At 44.0% G+C, this 12250-nt stretch overlaps 1 protein-coding gene across 2 annotated transcripts in view; it reads left to right on the plus strand.

Annotated features, from left to right (window-relative positions):
* Positions 1-3061: 3061 nt before the first annotated feature.
* The window catches only part of IFI44L (interferon induced protein 44 like), a 35403-nt gene continuing 26214 nt past the window's right edge, over positions 3062-12250 (plus strand). Inside the window, exons 1-3 of one of the 2 annotated variants that reach the window (XM_030207298.1) lie at positions 3062-3607; positions 9121-9624; positions 9703-9754. In XM_030207298.1, the coding sequence (XP_030063158.1) occupies positions 9129-9624; positions 9703-9754 (548 nt within the window). In that variant the 5' untranslated portion in view covers positions 3062-3607; positions 9121-9128. Of the gene's footprint in view, positions 3608-3637; positions 3786-9120; positions 9625-9702; positions 9755-12250 lie in introns of those variants that run through there. The other variant, XM_030207299.1, reaches the window with a different exon arrangement.

Here is a 12250-nt window from a genome sequence, read left to right on the forward strand (position 1 = left end):
GCAAAAGAATGTTGTTAGAGTGTACACTGGGGTTGTCATTGTCACGGCAGAACTGTAAGACTTTAACACTGGCTGAACGAACAGAAGTTCTTAAAAAATTAGAACACAACAAAGTCAAGCATCTATTGCTAAAGAATATGGTGTCAATCCCAGTCAAATTTCATGTGTCTTGAAGCAGAAAGACCAGCTTCTGGAAGACTGGCAAAATAATACAAATCCACAATGGAAATGAAAACGGGCGGGAAAAGCTGAGGAGGTAGAAGATGCTCTTCTTCGGTGGTTTTCTCGAGTCAGGAGCAGACAGTTTCCTGTCAGTGGTCCACTGCTTATGGAGAAAGCTAACCAGCTAGCTGAAAGTCTTGGACTAACTGAATTCAAAGCCACTGTTGGATGATTGGAAAGATGGAAGGTGAGGAACAACATAAAATTCAAGAAACAGCATGGTGAGAAACAAGACGCTGATGACTTTGGTGCTGAAAATTGGGTTGTTTCAGTTCTTTCTACCATCTTGAATGAGTTTGCACCTCGTGACATTTTCAATGCTGACGAAAACTGTCTCTACTGGTGAGCGATTCCTGATGGAACACTTGCATTCAAACATGCCAAAACTACTGGAGGTAAAACGTCGAAGGACCGACTGACGATCCTCCTTTGCTGCAATATGGATGGGAGTGAGAAGTTGGAACTCCTTGTCATTGGAAACAGCAAACAGCCCCGTTGCTTCAAGAAAGTTAAGCGACTTCCTGTGTCATATGAGGCTAATGCAAATTCATGGATGACTGGGGAAATTTGGAAGCAGTGGCTAAAGAAGTTAGACTCTAGAATGCGGGCACAAAGGCGTCAGATTTTGTTGTTTTGTGATAATTGTGCAGCACACAGGGATGATGTCAGGCTGTCTAATGTCAAGGTGGTCTTCCTGCCACCAAACACTACCTCTCTGATCCAACCTATGGATCAGGACATAATAGCCAATTTCAAACAACATTATCGGGCTCTTGTGCTATGTCGTCTGATGAGCGTTATGGATGACCAGACTGGCAAGGATAAACGTGCTGTTGAACTGGCTCGTAATCTATCACTGTTAGATTCCCTACATATGCAGAAGGAAGCCTGGAATCATGTTACACAGGCAACCATTATGAACTGCTACAAGCGGGCAAGCTTTGTTAAGGATGTGGAGAGGGACGAAACAGATGCTGCTGTTGCAAACGTGTCAGATGAACAGGTTATTGACATCCCAGCTGGTGTTACTGAAGAGTAGTTTCATCACTACATAGCTGTTGATTACAATCTACAAACAGCTGACGACAGCACTGATGTGGAGATATGCGCCTACACGTGTGTGTGTGTGTGTATAAATATGTGTATACACACTCACATACAGCAGAGTCTAGATAATCCAACATCTGGATTGACAGGTTGTCAGATAACCAAAAAGTCAGAGAATAGAGAGACTCATATTGCACTGCACTGCATCCCCCTCCCTGCTCCTGGACTCATCCCCCCCCCCAAGTGCCTCCCTACCAACCTGTCCAATTGTAGGCCTTCTCCCCCAGGTCTGTCTTAGAAGCCCTGGTGATCCAGCAGTAGGGCTAAGTAGAAGCGGTCCCCAGTTGTTCCTACCCATGCCGGCACCATTTTCAAAATGGCTGCTGCAAACTCCAATGGCAGTCTCAAAACTGTGGATCCCTCCTGCCCTGACCTCACCACTAGACCAGCAGGGTTTCTAAGGGAGACCCGGGGGGGGGGGGGGGGCTACGGTTGATCAGGTGGGTGGGGAGGCACTTGGGGAAGGAACCAAGAAGGTTGCTTCTGTTTGGGTGGTGGGCAGGAGAGGAGGCACTTTGAGAGGGTTTCTGGGAAGTGAAGTTGATGCCCTGACATTAGGGAAGGAGAGGGTAGGCAGAGCCCAGATTATTGACTATCAGTCTGAAATGTTGGATAACTGAAGGTGTATTAACCAGGATTCTACTGTACAATATATATATATAGAGAGAGGGACATAGATAACAGGGAATTTTTTTTAGACTTGCATTTGGTATAGGTGGTTGCTTGGTCTGTACCTGGAATTTGGATAACCCTTGTACTTAAACAATATTTATTAGATGGAACCAGGGCATGGACCGGAATCCTCTGAGAATATTTTAGCAGCTTTTTATTCCATTTCATGTAAACCAACCCCTGCAGTGCCACAAAAAAAGTAAAAGGTATTTATTAACAAAATAAAATGGTAAAAGCCAGCATGGCCATGTTTCACTCTGAAGCTGTATCAGGGCTAATGGATATGCATAACTGAAAAGCAAAAAAAAAAAAAAACACGAAACCCCAAACAAAATATCATTATAACTTGCCATTAATAAAAATAAAATTGGCAATATGGCAAACATAACTGTAATTTGGCAATATGTCCAAATTACAGTATGCACAAAGGTAGATAAAAGGTTTTATTTTCTGTTGAAAATAATCATTAACCAGAGGCGTACCGGGGGGGGGGGGGGGGGGGGGGCGCACAAGGGGAGCGGTCTTGTTTCTCCTTGATCTACCTCGTAGCCAAAATTGCTGAACACGTGCACCAGTTTTCATCCTGATGAGCTCATCTGTCGATTTATTTTTCAAACTGAGATGTTGATGTTAAATTGTCGATTTAATCTGGTTCTTCTCTCCTCCCCATTCATTTCCAGTCCATCTTCTCCCATCCCCATTCACTTTTCATCTGTCTCCTCCCATCCTTGTGGTAGTAATGACTTTTGTCCCCATCCCTGCGGATTCCCACGGGTTTCCCTTTGTCCCTATCCTCTGTTCACACCTCTAATCCACACCCTACAGTCATAGTCTCCTACTCTCCTCCACACCCTACACATCCTCCATCCCCAAAGGTTAAATTCTGTCTGTCTCTTTCTGCCTCCACAGTGACAGTCACATTATGTGCCTCTCACTCTACTCCTGATCACCCTTGCTATTTCCAGTGTGGTCACATTCTGGCCGCGCCTCCTCCTCGCTGCCCCCGCCCCCCGGCGATTCCCAGCAGTCACGTTCTCTGTCTGGCTGAGCTACACTGGAAACCCCAAGGAGCCAGAATCTGCATGCTGTACAATACTGGAGAAATAGAAACAAATGTATTTTCTCTTGCACTGTTTACAATAAAAAGACATCAGAGACACACATTTCTAACAGAGAAAAAGACTGTGCAGGGAAAACTCTGTCTAAACCGGGTGGGAAGAAGAGCAAAAACAGCAGCTATAGCAGCAAAATTTGTCATATCCTGCCACAAGGCAAGAAATGTCATCTGACCAGGAACAATGCAGATCAGCACCTGGGAATTGTTTTTGTTATTGCTTCAAATAGCCTTCGTACTTCCTAAAAGCGGCATTTATTACCAACTTGTGGAGCTGACCTCCAGTTAAGTTTCCAGTAGGTGAGGACAAGTACTTGGGGATAAAACTTTGGTTATTTTTGGTTGCATTTCTGATATCCTGTTTCGTAACTGCATATTGCTCCACCCCTAAACACTGTACAGGAATCAGTATTCACTTTCAGTTTTATTTCGTTCCTGAACAACTGGAGAAATAACAAGACTCAATCCCTTTCTTAACTGCCGGACAAAAAGGTAAATTGAAAAATGCAGATTACAAATGAAAAGATCTCTGGGAATTCTCCAAGCTTTACCTGAAGAATCTGAAAATTTCTGGAAACTATTGGGGCACACAACAAATCTCTGCCAGCTGCCCTGTGTTGGCATGCAGCTGACTTGACTGAACGGGCCAGAGTTTGGAAGAGAAGTTGATGTGAGTGACTGGGATGTTGAGGGGGGGGGGGGGGGGGGCATCTGAATTGGCCTGGGGCAGCAAGTAGCCTCAGAGCTGGGTGGAAGAGGGAACAGAGTGTGTGTGCCTTTCACCCCTGTTTCCTGTGGCAGAGTTTTGAAATTGCTGTGGAAAGAACTTGTAAGTTGTTACATGAAAGGGAGCACAGATAGAGGGGAGGATAGGTGGTTACAGAGAGCCAAGGAAGGGGAGTGAAAGAAGAAGGAAGTAGGATTAAGGAGACAAGAGAAAATCCTGGATCAAGGAGAGCAATCTGGGATCAGACGAGAGGAATGATCTCCTTACACTCCATAGCCCCATTGATCTTCTCAGTCTCCTCAAATGCACACTCCTTCCACTTCCCTCCTTCACTATCTCCCAAGAATTCCACCTCCAAGCCTTTCATTCTGGCCCTTCACCTTTGATTCCCACACCTGCAAGCCCCCCTCAAACCTCTGATCTTCTCTTACCATCCTATTCCCTCACTCTCACCAACTCTATCTGATTTCAACTGTACCCTGTATCTTCCTCTAATCTGCTCACACCCTGTAGCACCCCTTATTCCCCCTTCTCCCACAAACAACCCATATCATCTCCAATCCCTCCATTAATTTTTGCCCCAGTCCCACTACTCTGTCCTTTCCCTCCCCACTCCAGACTTGCCAAGTCCGCTGCATTGAGTAGAAATCTTCCACTTCTTGCCCACTTCAAGTCTCACAGCTGACACTTCCCACTGAAATATTTAACAGGCAGAAAGTATATTAGCTGTGAGGTTTGAAGCTCTTCAGGGTTGCAGAACAGGGTGCAGTGGAGGCAGGACATGGGCAGAATGGGGCAGAGCAAATCTCCTGACAAAACAAAGCTCCATCTTGACATTTCTGCCCTCATGCCCTATTTTGACCCTCCTCCTCCTTTTCTGTCATCTCCAGCACAATAGCAGGGGCACTATTCTGCCCTGAAAAGCCAAAATACAGTAACAGCTGAGAATGTAAATATGATAAAAGTCCAAAAAAATGATTTCTTTGAATAAATCCACACGATGTAAATCTTGATCAAAACAAATGCAGTATAGTACTGTGTTCTTGCTTTAACATATCTCCCATTTATCAAGAGAGAGTTTTTTGGACTTTTGCTACAGTCTTGAAAATGTTAAATGGCTTCCATATGAAGAAATACACAGTAACTATGGGACATCTGGTGAGTTAGCTTAGTTTTGATAAAAATTTGAGTTTAGAGCAGTATTGTCCCTGATGCTGATTTCCTGTTCCTCTCCAGTACTGATTGAATGGCAAGAAGAAAGGAAGAATGGCACCACATTAACCACACCCTTTTCTTCTGCTGTCCTGGGCCTGACTTTTGAACCATAATGTTGAAAGTAGACTGGCCAGGGGCAGAGCAAGCAATGGGTCAATGAGTCTTAGGTCAGTGGGTCAAATGGGCCACAATAATTAATGGGTCAGATGGGTTGTAGTGTGGAACTGGGAAAGATAGAGTTAACATATCACTTTAAAAAAATGCAAGAAATTGTCTTAAGTGAGTTATTGACAACGAAAGGCCTTCTTCAGATAAGAAAAGTTAAAGGAAGTCTGAACTGACCAGCATTTGTTATAGATATCTCCTTTTGGAAAGTAAATTATATTCTGTATTTAACTAAAGAAAACGGGTTATAAATGTTAGTCTATTATTAATAGCAGTTGAGAAATGATATGTAACAGACGTATTCCTTTCCACTATGCCCTTATCCTTTAGATCTTTTGCATATTTGCTTAAAGTTCAGTATTCTAGAAGTATGTCTTGCTGATGCTATGGAATTCTGTGCAGATGAATCAATTACCTCATATGTATTTAAGCTAGGATTACCATATGTCAGGTTTTACCCAGACATGTCCTGTTTTTGAAGACACTGTGAGACGTCTGGGTGGGTTTTTCCAGCCTGCCTGTTTGTCCGGGTTTGCGGACAAACAGGCAGGCTGGAATTGGACGTCTCACAGTGACAGTGTCCTCAAAAAGAGGACAAGTTCAAATCCCACTGCTGCTCCTTGGGCAAGTCACTTAACCCTCCATTGCCTCAGGTACAAACTTAGATTGTGAGCCCTCCCGGGACAGAGAAATATCCAGTGTGCCTGAATGTAACTCACCTAGAGCTACTACTGAAAAAGGTGTGAGCAAAATCTAAATAAATAAATAAGTCTCCCTCTGCCTACATTCCACATCCCCTCCCCTACCTTACCGACCTCTGGTGGTCTAGTGGCCTCTTTGGGGGCAGGAAAGGAACCCACTCTTTCCTGCCCGGCAATGTCTCTGCCTGCTTGCTGTTTGCGCCACTTCAAAATGGCTGCCGAGACTTCAAGCGGCAGCCTCATGAGACTTCCTCCGCCCTGCCTTTGATATGCTACTGGTCATCAGGTACAACCTGATCAATTCTTTGTTTTACCATGGGTTTATGGCCTTGTCTTAGAGAAATTGGAGCTACAAATCCATAGATGCAATGGGGTAAACTCGGAACTGATTCATTCAGACCCTGATGGCTACCTGGTGGCTCCAGACCATCTAAATACTGCTTATTTCAAACATATTATTGTCTGTTACATATTGATAAGTAGGCTCTTTTTATGGCCTGGCAGTTTTTCTTTCAATTGGAGTTAGCTTCTAGCTAATTCAGTAATTCTGGCAGGGTTTTCAGGATACCCACAATGAACACCCATGAGATATTTACATTCTTTTGAAGTTTTTGTTCCCACCGTATGACTCCTTCTCAAATCTTGAAATTGTGGGCCCTATATTTTTATTTTTTATTTTATTTGTTACATTTGTATCCCACATTTTCCGACCTATATGCAGGCTCAATGTGGCTTACATATAACTGTAAAGGCATTCACCAATTCCGGTATGAACAAATACAGGTAGTGACAGGTAGAATAAGGTTCGTATGTGAAGAATCGTAGAGAGGAAGAGTTATTTTATGTCCATTGCGAGCTATAGTTTCAAAGAGAGGATGAGTTATTTTGTATTATTCCGAGCCTTGGTTTCGTTGTGTTGCAGGGTTTAGGCATTTATGTTGGGTCAGTAGGGTATGCCTTGTTGAACAGGTTCGTTTTGAGTGATTTCTGGAAGTTTAGGTGGTCATATGTGGTTTTCACGGCTGTTGGTAATGCATTCCATAGTTGTGTACTTATATAGGAAAAGCTAGATGCATAGGTTAATTTGTACTTGAGACCTTTGCAGCTTGGGTAGTGGAGATTTAAGTATGTTCGTGATGATCCTGTTGTGTTCCTGGTTGGTAGATCTATGAGGTCTGTCATGTATCCTGGGTCATTATCGTAGATAATTTTATGAACTAGGGTGCAGATTTTGAAAGCAATATGTTCTTTGATTGGGAGCCAGTGTAGTTTTTTTCGGAGGGGTTTGGCACTTTCGAATCGCGTTTTTCCAAAAATAAGTCTGGCTGCCGTGTTTTGGGCAATCTGAAATTTCTTTGATTTGTTCTTTGCATCCCGCATAAATTCCGTTGCAGTAATCTACGTGGCTTAGTACCATTGATTGTAACATGTTGTGAAATGTTTCCCTCGGGAAGCATGGTTTCAAGCGTTTAAGTTTCCACATTGAGTGGAACATTTTCTTTGTTGTTGATTTCGCTTGGTTCTTCATTGAGAGGTTGTGGTCGATTATAAATTTTCAGGCTATCTGAGATTGGGAGGGTGCAGCCTGGGATGTTTATATTTTTGGGTGAGTAGGTATTGTATTGGGATGAGATGTTGAGGCAGTGTGTTTTGTCTGTATTGAGTTTTAATTGCATTTAATTGCATTTGCCCATGGGTTCATAAGGTTCATGCTGAGCTTGATTTCGTTGGTGATTTCTGCTAGGTCATGTTTGTAAGGGATGTATATTGTGACATCGTCTGCATAGGTGAAAGGGTTGAGGCCATGGCTGGATAAGGACTTGGCTAGTGGGATCATCATTAGGTTGAAAAGGGTCGGTGATAGTGGTGATCCTTGAGGTACTCTACAGTCTGCTTTCTACGGTGATGATATGTTTGAACTCGATTTCACTTGATATGTTCTGGTTGTTAGGAAGCCCTTGATCCATTTAAGTATATTTCCGCTAATCTCGAAGTAGTCTAGGAGTCTTAGTAGTATTTTATGGTTTACCATGTCAAACGCACTAGACATGTCGTCACTAGATGGCATTGTTATGTGATAACTGGGACCATGGGTGAGAATATTGGGCTCCTGTCCCTACTGGCTGTGACTCCAAAATAGCTGTCGTGAAGAATGGGGTGGGGGGAGGTCATGAGATCTAGAATGAGGGAGGGGGGAAATCAGGAGGAACAGAGGAGGAACTTTTTTTTCAATACGGGTCCTGGCCAATGTTAAACCAGGACCTGCATAGCTAACCAGTCAAGAGCTGTTCTAAATTCTCCTGGTTAGCTATGTGGGTGCAGGCACTGGCTCCTCCCTGACCTGTTCACTTTTGTAATGGCTGGTCAGAGTTGATATTTAGCAGCACTGCCTATTTAAGTGTCACTGAATATTGATGGTTGAGCCAGTGGTGTAGCCGTGGGAGGGGGCTGTTGGTGACCTGGGCATCCCCACTTTGGGCTCAAGGCCCCCCTTCAAAATTGCTCTAACTTGAATGGCTGGCTGGGATGCTCAATCCCTGCCAGCTGAAGATAGCCACTGCCTGAACCTCACCCGGTGCAAAGAAGTCGGTGATGTGCTTTCCAACTAGTGACACCGGCACTCCTCATGCATATTTAGCTCGTGATTGAACTGAGTATGTATGAGGAATGCCAGCATCAAGGGCTGGAAAGCATGCCACCGACTTCTTCACTCTCAGTATGTCCACCAGGAAACATTAGTGTATAGTGTGGGAGGGAGTAAAATGATTCAGTCTAGAGCTGTACCAAATAGCATATTTTACTAAGCGGCCGAATACGAATAATAAAAGATATTATTTGGCTGAATACGAATACCAAATACGAATAATGGGCATTGAGCTTTAACATAACAACATAAGCAACGTGAATTTAGAGAGCAAGTGTTTATTTCAGTAAAATTTAGTACAGTAGAGCCCTGGAGTTTTGTATTCGAATTTAAATTGTTGTTTGGCCAAATACAAATAATGTATTCGGGACTGAATTGAATATGATTTTTCGATACAGCCCTAGTTCAGTCCTACATATATTCATTGCCTACCTATATACTGTCTGCTGGGAGATGCATTGATCTTAGTAGATGATCTAAAAATACTTTTACATATATAAAGAAATACAAATAAAATGAAGGTGTAATTAAATATGTTGTCATCTATTTTTAGATTAACAAATGACTGAAGTCAGACCCAGGCTATCCAAGAAGGAAGCAAAACAACTCCAACAGCTATTGGAAAATGAGCACTTCAGTCTCCTTTATAAGGGAAGTGTCCATGGTTACACTGTCGCTTCATTTCATGCCAAGTGTGATGTACAGGGGCCTAGTTTAGTGGTGGCATATAACAACTCTGGCTTTGTTTTTGGAGGCTATTCAAGTCGGGGTTTCAGTTCAAGTAATCAGCATATAAAAGATGAGAAGGCCTTTCTCTTCAGCTTGAACAAAGGGGAAACCCAAGACCGACCTCTGAAAATCCCTGTTAAAAATGCTGACCAAGCTGTTAATGATATGAATGACCAAGGCCCTAATTTTGGAACAGGCTCATTATGTTTTCTGATTAATGGCGCAGATGCAACAACAACTCAAAACAACAATTATTGTGAATTCGATTTAGCAGAATTCCATGGAAACGACACAGCTCTTGTTGAATGCGAAGTGTATCGGGTTGAAGGTAGGTAGCTAAAAGCAAGTCTGGCTTAAGGGAACTTCCTTTATTTCCTTTAATACATTTTTTTTCTTGATTCTTTAGGCATTGGAAATATTCTAGAGTCTCCTTGGAGGAAACTTACGTGGACTCCTGAGTAAGTAGTTAGTTTATTATTTATTTATTTAGATTTTGCTCACACCTTTTTCAGTAGTAGCTCAAGGTGAGTTACATTCAGGTACACTGGATATTGTTTGTTAAACACTACATGGTCTAGTCCGGTGACTAGGGTGGCCACATCCAGACAGTCCTACTTTCCCCACTCCACATTTTCCTGTTTGGCAAAATGACAGCCATTAGGCTTAGGGATAGATGAGTCTGAGGGCTGCCTAATGTCAGAGCCAATGCCATCTTTTATCATTGCTGTCACTGGCCTTCCACATGGAAACATAGAAACTTGATGGCATATAAACGCCAAATGGCCCATTCAGTCTGCCCAGTCACAGCAACCACTATCTCTTCCTTTCCATAAGAGATCCCATGTGTCTGTCCCACGTTTCTTAAATTTAGACACAGTCCTCGTCTCCACCACCTCCACCAGGAGGCGATTCTCCGTGTTCACCATCCTTTCTGTGAGAATTTCTGTAGATTATTCCTGAGCCTATAACCTCTTAACGTCATCCTATGTCCTCTCATTCCAGAGTTTTTCTTCATTTGAAAGAGCTCACCTCCTGTATATTAATGCCACAGAGGTATTTAAACATCTCTGTAAGGGGAGGACTGACCGTTTGGGCAGTGCCTGAGGGCCCAGAAGCTCCAGGGGGGCCAGAGGGTCTGCCTGGTTGCCCTTACCTGCTGCTACTGTAGCTGCCAGCACCACACACTACAGCCGCCCTGGTAGTCTAGTGGCCGCCGGTACAGAACCCCATACTTACAACACTGACAGCAAGGCTTGCTGGAACCTCACCCTGTGACACACTTCCTGCTGCAGTGGGGGAGGTTCCAGAAGAGCCTGTCAGTGTTGCAGCACGTGGCTCTGTACCGGAAGCTTTATCTTTTCTCGTTTAGAGCTCAGAAGTGCTGCATCATTAAGAATCGATAAGGAGCCTCCGGTATGAAGCAGGACCAGCACCTTCTTTCCCCACAGGTCCTGGTTTCTCTCTCTTTCCTTGTCCTTCCCCCCCTAAAGTCCAGCAGCTCTTTCCCTCTCTGTCCCCACTTTCTTCTTCTTTACCTCATCACCCCATGATTGGATCTCTCTTCCCTATCTGTCCAGCACCTGTCTCCCTCCTTGCCCCCCCTCCCCCCATGTAGCACCTTTCACTCCTTGCCCCAGATGCAGCACTTCTCTGACTCCTTGCCCTCCCCGATGCAGCACCTCTCACTCCTGCCCCCCCCCCCCCATGCAGGCACCTCTCACTTCTTGCCCTGGTGGTCTAGGGTAAGAACATCATAGAACCTTAGGAAAAAAAAGGCAAAAAAGTTAAACCTATTCCGCCCCATCCTCTCACTTGCATACTAAAAAGAACAATGAATAAAGTTTGAGAATCAAGATTATGTAGAATGGTATAGTAAGGCTCAATGAAATGAAAGTAGCTCTACCAATAGGCTTATTAAAGATGATAGAAAAACACCAAACAAATTACATTTTTAAAGCATTTGAGGGGAACTGAAAACTCACCTCACACTTTGCTACAGACCTTTTGAAGGAGAAACATTCTTTGGTAAGGAAATAACTATGGGGTCCTTTTACTAAACTGCATTTTTGACGCTCGCCAAGACCCCCTGTTACCGGAGCGGGTAAAAGGCAGGCTTTTTAAAAAGAAAAAAAAGAAATGGACGTGCGGACGTGAAGTACTTGCTGCACACCTATTTCGGGTGGGAGCACTTACCGCCACGCATTGAGGTGGTGGTAAGGGCTCTCTCAATACTCTGGCGGTAACCGATCAGTGTGCAGCACTGCCCTATTACCTCCGGGTACACACGGACGCTACAAAAATAAAAATATTTTTGTAGCACCGGAAATGGCACACTGAGGTGGGAACTACCGCCAGGCTGCTGCCGTAGCCCGGTGGTACTTCCCTTTCAGCAGGCGGTAAGCCCCTCTGTAGGCACCAAGGAGTAGCCTAATGGTTAGTGCAGCAGGCTTTGATCCTGGCATCCTGGGTTCAAGTCCCACTGCAGCCCTTTGTGTCCTTGGGCAAGTCACTTAACCCTTCATTGTCCCAGGTACAAAAAACTTTTTCCTGTTTGGCAAAATGACAGCCATTAGGCTTAGGGATAGATGAGTCTGAGGGCTGCCTAATGTCAGAGCCAATGCCATCTTTTATCATTGCTGTCACTGGCCTTCCACATGGAAACATAGAAACTTGATGGCATATAAACGCCAAATGGCCCATTCAGTCTGCCCAGTCACAGCAACCACTATCTCTTCCTTTCCATAAGAGATCCCATGTGTCTGTCCCACGCTTTCTTAAATTTAGACACAGTCCTCGTCTCCACCACCTCCACCAGGAGGCGATTCTCCGTGTTCACCATCCTTTCTGTGAGAATTTCTGTAGATTATTCCTGAGCCTATAACCTCTTAACGTCATCCTATGTCCTCTCATTCCAGAGTTTTTCTTCATTTGAAAGAGCTCACCTCCTGTATATT

Source organism: Microcaecilia unicolor, chromosome 6, assembly GCF_901765095.1.
Source record: "Microcaecilia unicolor chromosome 6, aMicUni1.1, whole genome shotgun sequence".
NCBI classification, from domain to species: domain Eukaryota; kingdom Metazoa; phylum Chordata; class Amphibia; order Gymnophiona; family Siphonopidae; genus Microcaecilia; species Microcaecilia unicolor.